The sequence below is a fragment of the Haematobia irritans genome, chromosome 3, assembly GCF_050003625.1.
Source record: "Haematobia irritans isolate KBUSLIRL chromosome 3, ASM5000362v1, whole genome shotgun sequence".
Taxonomy (NCBI): Eukaryota; Metazoa; Arthropoda; class Insecta; order Diptera; family Muscidae; genus Haematobia; species Haematobia irritans.
In genome coordinates, this window is record NC_134399.1 from 94,835,646 (window position 1) to 94,851,068 (window position 15,423).

Sequence of the window (15,423 nt, forward strand, 5' to 3'; positions counted from 1 at the left end):
AGCTTTAATTGGGCATAGAAAAAATTCTTGATTAAAAAATTAATTGATTTTTTAGCAAATTTCAATTAATTTTTTAATTGATTCAATTAAAAATTTAATTGATGTTGATTGCAAAACTCAATTAATTTATTTTAAAAAAGGTAACTATTTTTAATTACTTTCTGATTTGGCTTAGAGTTTTTATTTGGATTAACAAATGATTGTTTGAAATACATTTGTAATTAAAAAAATCAGCACTTTTTTAACTGAATTAGTCTTCCGAATTTGATTAAAAAGTTAATTGTATCAATTAATTTTTTAATTAAAATTTTTAAAATTTTCAATCATTGACTTAATTAACTTAATGTTTCTATCATGATTAAAAAGTTAATAGTATCAATTAATTTATTAATTAAAAAAAATTTTCAACTTTAATTAACTTTTTAATTGGAAATATTTTGGTGATATTTTTTTCTGTGTGTAAGAACGATTTCATGATTTTTATAAGTATTTTACAATTATGTAGTTTTACTTTAGATTGCAGAACATGAGTTTCTTTCCTCGGAGATAAAAGAATTATGCCACATATGTGATTATAACAGGTTGGCTGATAAGTCCCCGGTCTGACACATAGATGGCGTCGCTAGTATTAAATGCATATTATTTTTATATAGTACCAACCTTCAAATGATTCGTGTCAAAATTTGACGTCTGTAAGTCAATTATTTTGTGAGATAGAGCGTCTTTTGTGAAGCAACTTTTGTTATTGTGAAAAAAAATTAAAAAAAGGAATTTCGTGTTTTGATAAAATACTGTTTTCTGAAGGGAAAAAATACGGTGGAAGCAAAAACTTGGCTTGATAATGAGTTTCCGGACTCTGCCCCAGGGAAATTAACAATAATTGATTGGTATGCAAAATTCAAGCGTGGTGAAATGAGCACGGGGGACGGTGAACCCAGTAGACGCCCGAAAGAGGTGGTTACCAACGAAAACATCAAAAAAATCCACAAAATGATTTTGAATGACCGTAAAATGAAAATGATCGAGATAGCAGAGACCTTAAAGATATCAAAGGAACGTGTTGGTCATATCATTCATCAATATTTGGATATGCGGAAGCTCTGTGAAAAATGGGTGCCGCGCGAGCTCACATTTGACCAAAAACAACAACGTGTTGATGATTCTGAGCGGTGTTTGCTGCTGTTAACTCGTAATACATCCGAGTTTTTCCGTCGATATGTGACAATGGATGAAACATGGCTCCATCACTACACTCCTGAGTCAAATCGATAGTCGGCTGAGTGGACAGCGACCGGTGAACCGTCTCCGAAGCGTGGCAAGACTCAAAAGTCCGCTGGCAAAGTAATGGCCTCTGTTTTTTTGGGATGCGCATGGAATAATTTTTATCGATTATCTTGAGAAGGGAAAAACCATCAGTGACTATTATATTTGAAGGTCGATATCGCGGCAAAACAGCCCCATATGAAGAAGAAAAAAGACAACGCACCGTGCCACAAGTCATTGAGAACGATGGCAAAAATTCATGAATTGGGCTTCGAATTGCTTCCCCACCCACCGTATTCTCCAGATCTGGCTCCCTGCGACTTTTTCTTGTTCTAAGACCTCAAAAGGATTTTCGCAGGGAAAAAATTTGGCTGCAATGAAGAAGTGATCTCCGAAACTGAGGCCTATTTTGAGGCAAAACCGAAGGAGTACTACCGAAATGGTATCAAAAAATTGGAAGGTCGTTAAAATCATTGTATAGCTCTTGAAGGGAACTATGTTGAATAATAAAAACGAATTTTGACAAAAAAAATGTGTTTTTCTTTGTTAGACCGGGGACTTATCAGCCAACCTGTTATGTTTACATTTTATCATATGATTTGCAGATTTTCATTTTTCGTCAAGCGATTTCGAAAAATCTTGTTTCACGGAAAATCGAGAACTACCAAAAGTTTTTGGGGGGAAATCTATTTGAAGTGAAATCCAGAACATACCCGATTAAGCCAAAACTGACTATTTGGAATATTCTGGCAAGATGGTTGTAGAAAAGATTACAACCATCTTGTATGTCTTGTGTACAACCATCTAGAACAATCAACAAGCTTCTCGCAACTCATATGGCAGATGTCGCACATAGTCATCTGGTTATGATCATAGTATTGTCTACAACCATCTACAATAATCTACTAGCAGCTCGTACTTCATCTGGCAGATGTGGCACATATTCCATCAAGCATCTCGTAATTCATCTAGCAATGAAAATAACAATAAATAATAAGGATTGAGAAACTAAGAACACAAAAGATGTTTAGGAAAGTACTAGAAAATAAATAGATGGTTTTGACATGTGATGACGTAATCTAATCGTTACAATTTGAAATTTTAAATTAACGGAAACTAACTTGCATAAACTTAAATCTAGAAATATCTAATTCGTAACTGTATATTGTGTGGTAGTTTTTTGTTAAAATTTTTTTCCAAATTTTGGTAGATTATTTTTGGCTCGAGTGGCAACCGTGGTCGTGGTTCAATCCCTGCTTCGGTCAAACACTAAAAAGTTTTTTTTACATGTTCGACTGTGAAGAAAACAGTTTTCCTCCGTTATAAATCGGAGCGAATACAACTCAATTTATGATAGGCGTTGCAGCGATTTTCCTTAAAACGCTTTATTTGCTTTTAAACAAAATTTTTAGCATCAAAAAACTATTTTTTACTTCGATTCCGCATTAAATCAGAGATACAAACACCGCCAAAAACGATTCTAGTGTGAATGTAATTAACGGTAGCTTGTTACAAATTATTCCAAAACTTAAAATTTAGTTACAATGAAGATATCCAAATTAGATCGGAATGGGTTTTGATTTGCTTATATTAAAATATTTTTCCACCTCCCAAAACATTTCTTTAATATCCTTGCAACTTTACAACTTTCTTCTTCTGTCTTTTTAAAACTAGACTAATAAACGACTTATCATTTATCCATTAACATAAACCAAACATATTAATATTCTCTTTTTGGGTTTCTTTTATAAAATATTCAAATGATATGAAGAACTACACTATCAAAGACTAAATTACTAAAAATCCTTATGCCCAACGGATACCTTCTCAAAGGGAATTTCTTAATGGAATGTGGAATCCTTAACGTAATCGTGGCAGTGCAAAACATTAGCTGGAATACCAAACACAGTGTTGGGTGATGATGTGGTCACAAGTGGCAATGTCGCGCCGTTATCGTATAGGATTGTTGGCGACAGGTCTTTCAAACACCATCTTTCCCATAGACTTCCTATTCTCCAAGGCAGCTCTTGTAAAGGTATATGCACCTACAAGGCCCCAAGAGCAATTTGCTACACTTTGTACCCATATTCTATAGAATCGTTATGTTAATGAACGTCCTTGTATTTCTCATGTATCTATCCTTAATATGTACCTTCCCTCGCACTCTCTGTGTTTCGCTTTCCTTGAAGAAGGTGGGTTTATATCGATTTTTTTGTTAGATGTGTTTTCTGCTTTGCTTCTTTGGAATTTTTCTTAATTCCATGTGTAAGCCTTACAAAGCCAAGGTGGTGTGATTTTTGTTTTTTCTCATTTTCCCTTTGGTTGAACCTACAATGTAGAAACCATTAAAATAGGATAAGAATAAGCTAATCTAAGGTACCTGAAACCCGTAATTGATATTTAAATTAATCAACGACCTCCTACCACCTACTGAGGGGCAAATGATAAGCCATTAAACTATAGAGACATCCACAAAGCATTATTTTTTTTCCTTGGTATACAAGTAGTGTTGGCGTTCTTAAAATCACTTTGAAAGAGGAAGCAATAGGAGTGTACTCATAAAACATATATATAAAACCGAGAGTTCGAACTGGTCAAATACTAACATAGGTACTCTCAATAAAGGATCCAAATCCAGAAATATAACCAAACCATAAAAACGATGAGAACTTCAGTCAAGGATCAGGTACTCCCAGTCAAAAAGGTTTCATAATAGAATTATTCCAGAAAACACCAACTCATATAAGAAATAATATTTAGAGAAAATTTTCTATAGAAATTCAATTTTGAAAAAAAAAAATTCTATAGAAATAAAAGTTTGAGAAAATTTCCCATAGAAATAAAATGTTGAGAAAATTTTCTATAGAAATAAAATTTTGAAAAATTTTTCTATAGAAATAAAATTTTGAAACAATTTTCTAAAAAAATAAAATTTTGAAAAAAAAAAATTATAGAAATAAAATTTTGAGAAAATTTTCTATAGAAACAAATTTTCAGAAAATTTTCTATAAAATAAAATTTTAAGAAAATTTCCTATAGAAATAAAATTTTGAGAAAATTTTCTATAGAAAAAAAATTTTGAGAAAATTAGCTATAGATATAAAACTCTAAGAAAATTTTCTATAGAAATAAAATTTTGAGAAAATTTTCTATAGAAATAAAATTTTGAGAAAATTTTCCATAGAAATTTTTCTATAGAAATAAAATTTTGAGAAATTTTTCAATAGAAATAAAATTTTGAGAAATTTTCTGTAGAAATAAACTTTTTATAGAATAAAAATTTCAAGAAAAAAAATTCTATAGAAATAAAATTTTGAGAAAATATTCTATACAGATAAATATTTTAAGAAAATTTTTGATAGATATAAAATTTTGAGAATACTTTCTATAAAAATAAAATTTTGAGAATACTTTTTATAGAAATACAATGTGGAGAAAATTTTGTATAGAAAAAAAATTTTGTAAATTTTCTATAGTGAAATACTTTTACATTCTTTTGGGTCGAAAAACTTTGTAGTTAGTACCCTACCTTCTATCATTATTTATATTCATAATTTGTTATGGTTATAAATATTCTAAATAAATAAATACGAAAATTTTCTATAGAAAAAAATTTTTGAGAAAATTTTCTATAGAAACACAATTTGTAGAAAATTTTCTATAGAAATAAAATTTTGAGAAAATTTGCTATAGAAATAAAATTTTGAGAAAATTTGCTATAGAAATAAAATTTTGAGAAAATTTGCTATAGAAATAAAACATTGAGACAATTTTCTATAAAAATAAAATTTTGACAAAATTTTTATAGAAATAAAATTTTGAGAAAATTTCCCGTAGAAATAAAATTTTGACAAAATTTTCTATAGAAATAAAATTTTGAACAAATTTTCTATAGAAACACAATTTGGAGAAAATTTTCTATAGAAATAAAATTTTGAGAAAATTTTCTATAGAAATAAAACTTTGAGAAAATTTTCTACAAAAATAAATTTTTTAGAAAATTTCCCATAGAAATAAAATTTTTAGAAAACTTCCCATAGAAATAAAATTTTGAGAAAATTTTCTATAGAAATAAAATTTTGAAAAAATTTTTAAAGAAATAAAATTCTGAGAATACTTTCTACAGAAATAAAATGTTCAGAAAATTTTTTATATAAATACAATTTTGAAAAATTTTTCTATAGAAATAATATTTTGATAAAATTTTCTATAATATAAAATTTTGAGAAAATTTTCTATAGAGATAAAATTTTGAAAAAATGTTCTATAGAAATAAAATTTTGAGAATACTTTCTATAGAAATAAAATTTTGAGAAAAAATTTTATGCAAATAAAATGTTGAAAGAATTTTCTGTAGAAATAAAATTTTGAGAATACTTTCTATAGAAATAAAATTTGGGAAAAAGTTTTATGCAAATAAAATTTTGAAAGAATTTTATATAGAAATAAAATTTTGAAAGAATTTTATATAGAAATAAAATTTTGAAAGAATTTTATATAGAAATAAAATTTTGGGAATACTTTCTATAGAAATAAAATTTAGAGAATACTTTCTATAGAAATAAAAATTTTGAGGAATTTTTGTATAGAAATAAAATTTTTTGAAACAATTTTCTATAGAGGAATACTTTTACATTCCTTTGGGTCGAAAACGTTTGTTAGTACCCTACCTTCATTTTCTATAGAAATAAAATTTTGGGAAAATTTTCTATAGAAATAAAATTTTGGTAAAATTTTCTATAGAAATAAAATTTTGGTAAAATTTTCTATAGAAATAAAATTTTGAGAAAATTTTTTATAGAAATAAAATTTTGAGAAATTTTTCTATAGAAATAAACTTTTTTATAGAAATAAAATTTTGAGAAAATCTTCTATAGAAATAAACTTTTTTATAGAAATAAAATTTTGAGAAATTTTTCTATAGAAATAAACTTTTTTATAGAAATAAAATTTTGAGAAAATCTTCTATAGAAACAAAATTTTTAAAAAATAAAATTTTAAATAGAAGTTAAAATTGTCAATAATTTTCTATAGAAGTTAAATTTTGACAATGTTGTTAATAGAAGATAAGATTTCGCAAAAAAAATTTTTTTTGAAATAAAATGATGACAAAATGTTCTATATAAATGAAAATTTGTCAAAAATTTCTATAAATTATAATATAATAGGCCTTTATTGGCTTCCTTTGTAAAGGGTGGTTAAAATTTCAAGGGCCGATGTTGATTTTTGAATAAAACACAAACTATTTAGGAAATTATTTTAATTTTATTTTATTATGATATATTGGTATTACTCAATTATATATGGAACAAGATATCGGCCAAATGAGCGCCGCGACCTCGGTGTCACACCTTCAACCGATGGTCCAAATTTTCGATGACGCTGAGGCATAATGGAGGTTCTATGTCGTTAATGTGCCGAATTATCTCATCCTTTAGCTCTTGAATTGTTGCTGGCTTATCGACGTACACCATTTCTTTCAAATAACCCCAAAGAAAAAAGTCCAACGGTGTCAAATCACATGATCATGGCGGCCAATTGACATCGCCATTACGTGAGATAACACGGTCATTGAATTTGTTGCGCAAAAGAGCCATTGTTTCGTTAGCTGTGTGGCAAGTGGCACCGTCCTGCTGAAACCACATATCGTCCACATCCACATCTTCCAATTCGGGCCATAAAAAGTTCGTTATTATCTCACTATTGCGAACACCATTCACAGTAACTGCCTGACCGGCATCATTTTGAAAAAAAATACGGCCGATGATGCCGCCAAACAGTCACTCTTTGTGGGTGCATTGGTTTTTCGACAATCACTCTTGGATTCTCATTCGCCCAAATGCGGCAATTCTGTTTATTGACGAATCCACTGAGGTGAAAATGTGCCTCATCACTGAAGATGATTTTCTTCGAAAATTGATCATCCACTGTTGCCATTTCTTGGAACCATTCTGCCCATTCACGACGTCCATGGTTCAAATTGAGTAAGTCTGAAATAGAGAATGTCAAATAAAATTCGGGAAAAAACTTGGCGTTTATGTGTGGTTCACATTCAACATCGGCCCTTACAATTTATTGATGACTGAATAAATAAAATAAATAAATAAAATAAATAAATAAATAAAATAAATAAATAAAATAAATAAAATAAAATAAATTTTGTAGGAGTAGTAAATTTCCCTTCTTGGTGCAAGCTAAAGTCGTTATAACATTTAAAAATCGACACATTTTAAATTCAAGGGATATTTATACAGCCAACAAATTCTCGCGAATAGGAGAGATCAAGATATATAATACTGAAATAAAATAAATAAATAATAATAAAAAATCGCTTTTCTTAAAATTAGTTCACAAGATAGGATTCTGAGAATGGCATATGACTGGGCAAGACCCAGGGGACTGAATATTATCCCGGAGAAGACAGTATTGTGCCTATTCACTTGAAGTACTAAAATTGCCCAATATATATCAAAGCGAGTTTTTTTTACTAGACAATACCAGTGTCCATTGCTAATTTTCTTTTTTGTTTTTCAATTTTTTTATTTACAGGCCCATTACCAAAGACATCCCAAGATTTCTGGCGTATGATCTGGGAGCAACATTGTTTAGTTATAGTGATGACAACACGCGTTATGGAACGTGGACGTGTTAAATGCGGTCAATATTGGGAACCAGCCGAAAATAGTTCCTTAGAATTTGGAAATTTCCATGTGCGAACACTTAGTATAGAAGCTAATGAAGATTATACAGTAGCCTCATTAGAATTGAGAAATACAAAGGTTGGTATTGCCGTTTTGTCAAGTTAAATAATGAAAATGTTAAACCCCTTCATCCTTCTTCTTTTGCAGACTGATGAAGTAAGAAATGTATCACATTGGCAATTTACCAGCTGGCCCGATTATGGTGTACCCAGTTCAGCTATGGCTATGATAACATTTTTACAAAAAGTACGCGAGAAACAGGCTCAAATGGTACAAGCACTTGGTGATACATGGGCTGGACATCCAAGGGGACCCCCAATTGTTGTACATTGCAGTGCGGGTATAGGAAGAACAGGTATGATTATAGAAACTGTGTGTGAAACTATTATTTCCAATTTCTTTGCCCACCACGATAGTAGTTTGTAACACATCGAAATATCGATTTCCGATTATAAAGGGTGGTTAAAATTTCAAGGGCCGTTGTAGATTTTGAATAAAACACAAACTATTTAGGAAATTATTGTAATTTTATTTTATTATTACTCAATTATGTATGGAACAACCTCGGTGGCACACCTTCATCCGATGGTCCAATTTTCGATGACGCTGAGGCATAATGGAGGTTCTATGCCGTTAATGTGCCGAATTATCTCATCCTTTAACTCTTGAATTGTTGCTGGCTTATCGACGTACACCTTTTCTTTCAAATAACCCCAAAGAAAAAAGTCCAACGGTGTCAAATCACATGATCTTGGCGGCCAATTGACATCGCCATTACGTTGCGCAAAAGAGCCATTGTTTCGTTAGCTGTGTGGCAAGTGGCACTGTCCTGCTGAAACCACATATCGTCCACATCCATATCTTCCAATTCGGGCCATAAAAAGTTCGTTATCATCTCACGATAGCGAACACCATTCACAGTAACTGCCTGAGCGGCCTCATTTTGGAAAAAATACGGCCCGATGATGCCGCCAGCCCATAAACCGCACCAAACAGTCACTCTTTGTGGGTGCATTGGTTTTTCGACAATCACTCTTGGATTCTCATTCGCCCAAATGCGGCAATTCTGTTTATTGACGAATCCACTGAGCTTAAAATGTGACTCATCACTGAAGATGATTTTCTTCGAAAATTGATCATCCACTGTTGCCATTTCTTGGAACCATTTAACACGTTGTTGGATTGTGTATCTCTCCATGGTTCAAATTGAGTAAGTCTGAAATAGAGAAATGTCAAATAAAATTAGGAAAACAACTTGGCGTTTATGTGTGATTCACATTCAACATCGGCCCTTACAATTTATTTACTATATATATTTTTTGATCCAGGAGTTATTCTAAGGCGATGTCCTGTCTGTTGTAATCACGCTACAGCCTTCAATAACGGCGCCATCATCCTGAAATTAGGTACAGATTCGTCTTTTGTCTGCTAGCAAGATAAGTTCGAAGATGGACTATGTCGGTGCATATAGCCCCCATATAAACCGACCACCCATTTTGCGATCTAGACACCGCAATTTTCATTCGATTTTCCTGAAATTGGCAATTTATTTTAGGTCCATAAATAAGTGTGGCGGCCCAGATTTGTATGTAGCTCCCATATAAACCGATCCCGAGATCTATACACCGCAATTTTTATCCAATTTTATGTCCATAAATAAATGTGATGGCCCAAGTTTTTATAGCTCCCATTTTAAACCGATCCCCTGATCTATACACCGCAATTTTTATCAATTTACCTGAAATTGAAAATCTAGAGGTATTTTGGGTCCATAAATAAGTGTGCCTGATATGGTGTGTATCGGTCAATGTGTTTTTTTATAGCCCCCATATAGCGCGATCATCCAATCGTGATTGTTCAGACATCACAATTTTTAGCTGTTTTGTATGAAATGGGAACTCGTATAAGTGCTTGAGGTCTACAAATAAGTGGGCCATATGTTGTTGTTGTTGTTGTTGTAACAGTTTATTGTGATCTCATCCATTTCATGTTATACGCTTGGTACATCAGCTTGTTGGCAGATCAAGGAACTCTGCGACTAAGATGGGGTGTGTCCAGAGTGATCTGGTGGTAAGTCGGGTTGGTTTGGCTGGGCAAGAGAAAAGATGACGCGTGTCGTGTGTGATGTATATTGGTTAAGATTTTTATATCGCCTCCTTATAGACCCGATTTGACTTCTTAAGCGGTGTCTAGACGCTAAACCGATCTTTCGATTTGACTTCTTGAAAATTGAAAATACAGAGGTATTCTAGGTCGACAAAATGGTGTGCCGAATGTGGTGTGTATCGGTCCACGTTTTTCGGTCCAGCCGAACTTAAAGCCCTCTATACTTGTTATACCACACTGTGGAACAGGGTATTATAAGTTAGTGCATTTGTTTGCAACACCCAGAAGGAGACGTGATTGACACTTGGTGCCCTGGCAATAATGCTCAGGGCTGGCCCCTGAGCAGAGAATGAGGCCGAACCATTTTTATAGACGGCGGCTTGACATAAATTTGTCTATTCGACAGCGGACAATTTGAAGATATACGAACGGTAATGAGATTAGTTGTACAATTAATCTTACAATCAAATTTAAATTTCATTAAAATTTTCTGAGCTAATTTTTTGGCAAAATTATTATAGGAGCTTGATTGATATTCATTGATTGTGGTTTGAAGGTTCAAATTTTGGCAAAAATATAGCAATTATTAATTTTTCTTATTTAAATTAATATTTTTCATTAATTGGCAGGCTAAATTTTAAAGATGTGTCGACATATTCGGCGGCAGCGACTGGTGATAAATAGTCGGCAACGCGACACGCCGGCTTCATTCTCTGCCACTGAGTCGATCTAGCCATGTCCTTCCGTCTGTGAACACATTTTTGTGGTCAGTCAAAGTCCAGGTCGCAATTTTAGTCCAATCGACTTCTAATTTGGCACACGTATGTGTTTTGAAACAGAATAGAACCCTATTGATTTCTGAAAAAAATGGTTCAGATTTAGATATAACTTCCATATATATCTTTCGCCCGATATGTACATGTATGGCCTCAGAAACCAGAGTTTTACCCTAATTTGCTTCAAATTTTGCACACACAGACAAAATATCACCAAAATATTTCCAATTATATTGATTGAAGTCGAAAATTTGTATACCCTCCACCATAGGATGGGGGGTATATTAACTTTGTCATTCCGTTCATAACACATCGATCTCTCTAAGAGTCGATCTAAGCATGTCCGTCTGTCCGTCCGTCCGTCTGTTGAAATCACGCTAACTTCCGAACGAAACAAGCTATCGACTTGAAACTTGGCACAAGTAGTTGTTATTGATGTAGGTCGGATGGTATTGCAAATGGGTCTATCGGCCCACTTTTACGTATAGCCACCATATAAACCGATCCCCAGATTTGGTTTGGGGATCCTCTAAGAGAAGCAAATTTCATCCGATCCGGCTGAAACTTGGTACATGGTGTTAATACATGGTCTCTAAAAACCTTGCAAAATTGGTCCACATCGGTCCATAATTATATATAGCCCCCATATAAACCGATCCCCAGATTTGGCTTGCGGAGCCTCTAAGAGAAGCAAATTTCATCCGAACCGGCTGAAATTTGGTACATGGTGTAAGTATATGGCCTCTAACGACTGTGCAAAAATTGGTCCACATCGGTTCATAATTATATATAGCCCCCATACAAACCGATCCCCAGATTTGGCTTGCGGAGCCTCTAAGAGAAGCAAATTTCATCCGATCCGGCTGAAATTTGGTACATGGTGTTGGTATATGGTCTCTAACAACCATGCAAAAATTGGTTCACATCGGTCCATAATTATATATAGCCCCCATATAAACCGGTCCCCAGATTTGGCTTGCGGAGCCTCTAAGAGAAGCAAATTTCATCCGATCCGGCTGAAATTTGGTACATGGTGTTAGGATATGGTCTCTAACAACCATGCAAAAATTGGTCCACATCGATTCATAATTGTAAACCGATCCCCAGATTTGACCTCCGGAGCCTCGTGGAAGAACAAAATTCATCCGATTCGGTTGAAATTTGGTACGTGGTGTTAGTATATTGTCTCTAACTACCATTCAGGAATTGGTCCATATCGGTCTATAATTATATGTAGCCACCATATAAACCGATCCCCAGATTAGAGGTGTGCGCGTGACACGAAACTGTCGTGACACGCGTGAATCACGTGACTCGTGAACAAAATCTTAAGAAACTTTCGTGAATGTGCGTGAATGGGACTAAAAATAATGTGTCGTGCGTGAGAAATAAAATCGGTTTGTGAATGTTCGTGAATAAAATTTCTGAAAAATCACGCTCACGAAAAAAAAAACAAGATTTAATTCTTTCTGATACGGTAACTGAATTCTATTTAGCTGTCGAACTATATCATATTCATTAATTTTGTTGCCTTTCCTCTTTCCCGGTTGGAAAATGTCGTGAGTCTCGTGAATTTGTCGTGCGTCGCGTGCGTGAGTCTTTAAAAGTAGTTCGTGCGTGAGTACCGGTTTACATTTCGTGAACGTGCGTGAGTGTGAGTGGCTACCAAACATATCGTGCGTGAGCGTGCCTGAACAAACATTTTGCTTCGAGAATGAAATTTCACTCACGCGCACACATCTACCCCAGATTTAACCTCCAGAGCCTCTTGGAAAAGCAAAATTCATCTGATTCCGTTGAAATTTGGTACGTGGTGTTAATATATGGCCTCAAAGACCCATCCAAAAATTGGTCGAAATCGGTCCATAATTATATATAGCCCCCATAATAACCGATCCCCAGATTTGACCTCCGGAGCCCCTTGGAAGAGCAAAATTCATCCGATGCAGTTGAAATTTGGTACGTGGTGTTAATATATGGCCTCAAAGACCCATCCAAGAATTGGTCGAAGTCGGTCTATAATTATATAAACCCTGGGGATCGGTTTATTTGACCTCCGGTGCCTTTTGGAGAAGCAAAATTCATCCGATCTGATTTAAATTTAGTACGTGGTGTTAGTCTGTCTCACAACCATGCAGGTATTGCTCCATATTAGGCCGATCCCGAGATTCGGTTTTGGAGGCTCTTGGAAGAGCAAATTTCATCCGATTCGGTTGAATTTGGTACGTGGTGTTAATATATGGCCTCAAAGACCCATCCAAGAATTGGTCGAAATCGGTCTATAATTATATAAACCGATCCCCAGATTTGGCTTGCGGAGCCTCTAAGAGAAGCAAATTTCATCCGATCCGGCTGAAATTTGGTACATGGTGTTCGGATATGGTCTCTAACAACCATGCAAAATTTGTCCACATCGGTCCATAATTATATATAGCCACCATATAAACAGATACCCAGATTTAAACTTCGGAGCCTCTTGGAAGAACAAAATTCATCCGATTCGGTTGAAATTTGGTACGTGGTGGGCCTCAAAGACCCATCCAAGATTTGGTCGAAATCGGTCTATAATTATAAAAACCGATCCCCAGATTTGACCTCCGGCGCCTTTTGGAGATTGAATTTAGTACGTGGTGTTAGTCTCTCTCACAACCATGCAGTTATTGGTCCATATTAGTCCATAATTATCCCCCATATAAACCGATCCCGAGATTCGGTTTTGGAGTCTCTTGAAGGAGCAAATTTCATCCAAGTCGGTTGAAATTTGGTACATTGAACTAGTATATGACCGTTAACAACCATGTTTAAGAATTACCACAACCCAAGTATTTCGATTGTGGATGACAGTCTTTCGTAGAAGTTTCTACGCAATCCATAGTGGAGGGTACATAAGATTCGGCCTGGCCGAACTTACTGCCGTATATACTTGTTTCAATTAATAAATTAATTGATACAATTGACTTTTTAATCAAGATAGAAGATTTTATTAAGTCAATGATTGAAAACTATTTAAATTATTAATTAAAAAAATAATTCACACAATTAACTTTTTAATCAAACTCAGTTAAAAAAGTGATTGATTTTTTTTTTAATTTTTAAATAATAATTTATTTCAAACAATAAATTTAAACACAAAGTCAAATAAGAAAATAATTGAAAATAGTTACGTTTTTTAGTTCAAAAAATAATTAAAAAATTGAACATTTTCAAATTAAATCAATTAATTTTTTAATCAAATATTTTTTTATACCCAATTAAAACAGTGATTGATACTGTCATTTTCGTGATTGAAGACATATCAATTAAAAAATTAATTGGATCAACAACAAAATTGTGTGATCCATAGGAGATCGATATCGATCAATGTTTCATTAGTTAGTTCGAGTTTTAGATTATTGATTTCAAGCTTATATTAGCAGATTTGTTTGCTGTTTAGTAGATTTCCTCATTTTTGTTTATTTTATTAACCTCATTTTTGTTTATTTTATTAACAGGTACATTTATAACATTGGATATTTGCATATCTCGTCTCGAAGATGTTGGTACAGCCGATATACGTGGAACTGTTGAAAAGATACGTGCTCAACGTGCATATTCAATACAAATGCCCGATCAATATGTATTTTGTCATTTAGCGTTAATTGAATATGCGATCTCAAGGGGTATGCTAAAGGCAGTCGATTTGACGGGGTTCGATGACAGAGAAGATGATTCCGAGTAAAAAACAAACAATGTGCAAATAACAAATTTACAAAACAAACACCTACAACAGAATTTCTTAAGCCAACACTACCAACACCACCAATTCTTCAAAACAAAAGAAAACAAACAACATTAATAACAATTTCTAAAGAACTAAACAATTGCGTTCTTTTTTAAAGGAACCACAGTCATTTTTTTACCAAGAGAAAATAAAACGCAAAACCGGATATTGTAATTTGTAAAATTATGAAATTCATTCATTCGTTGAGAAGAAAAAAATTAAAAAATAAAATGCAGAAATCCCCCTACTACTACAACAACTACTAATTATAAAAAAAATAGTTTACAATCAATTCAAGTTTTGTTATTTATTAAAAGAAAAAGAAAAAACAATATAGTTTTTATGTATTATGGTAATGTAAACAAAAACAAAATTAAACAAAGAAATCAAACAACTATATATATATATATAAATATAAATAATCCGTAAATATTAGTTTTGGGCCCACACATAATAAAGGAAGACTCATGAGGATTATCCTTATCTAGTTTTGTCTCCTTACTAACAAAATCTTTTTTTTTATTTACTCTATAATATTTGAGGAAATCCAATAAAACAAATATTTATGCATCCATAAAAAAAAAATTATGTTTTCCCCCAGGAAAAAATAAAATATATTTTAATGTAGTTTTTGGTTAACAAACGTATGTGTGTAAGTGAAAATTAAAATACAAACAAAAAACATCGGTTAAAAGAAAAAAATTAACATCGCTTAGTTTTTAGATCAGTGATTTGTAGATGAAAACAACAAACGAAAATTTATGTTAATTTTGTTTTATTATTATTTTTTTTTTTGTTTGATTATTGCTATTATTTT

At 32.7% G+C, this 15,423-nt stretch overlaps 1 protein-coding gene across 3 annotated transcripts in view; it reads left to right on the forward strand.

Moving 5' to 3' along the window:
• Positions 1–15,191, forward strand: part of Ptpmeg2 (Protein tyrosine phosphatase Meg2) — a 343,669-nt gene extending 328,478 nt beyond the window's left edge. For all 3 annotated transcript variants that reach the window (XM_075302918.1, XM_075302916.1, XM_075302917.1), the window contains exons 7-9: positions 7,813–8,042; positions 8,112–8,319; positions 14,338–15,191. In XM_075302918.1, the coding sequence (XP_075159033.1) occupies positions 7,813–8,042; positions 8,112–8,319; positions 14,338–14,564 (665 nt within the window). In that variant the 3' untranslated portion in view covers positions 14,565–15,191. The remainder of the gene's footprint in view (positions 1–7,812; positions 8,043–8,111; positions 8,320–14,337) is intronic.
• Positions 15,192–15,423: the final 232 nt, after the last annotated feature.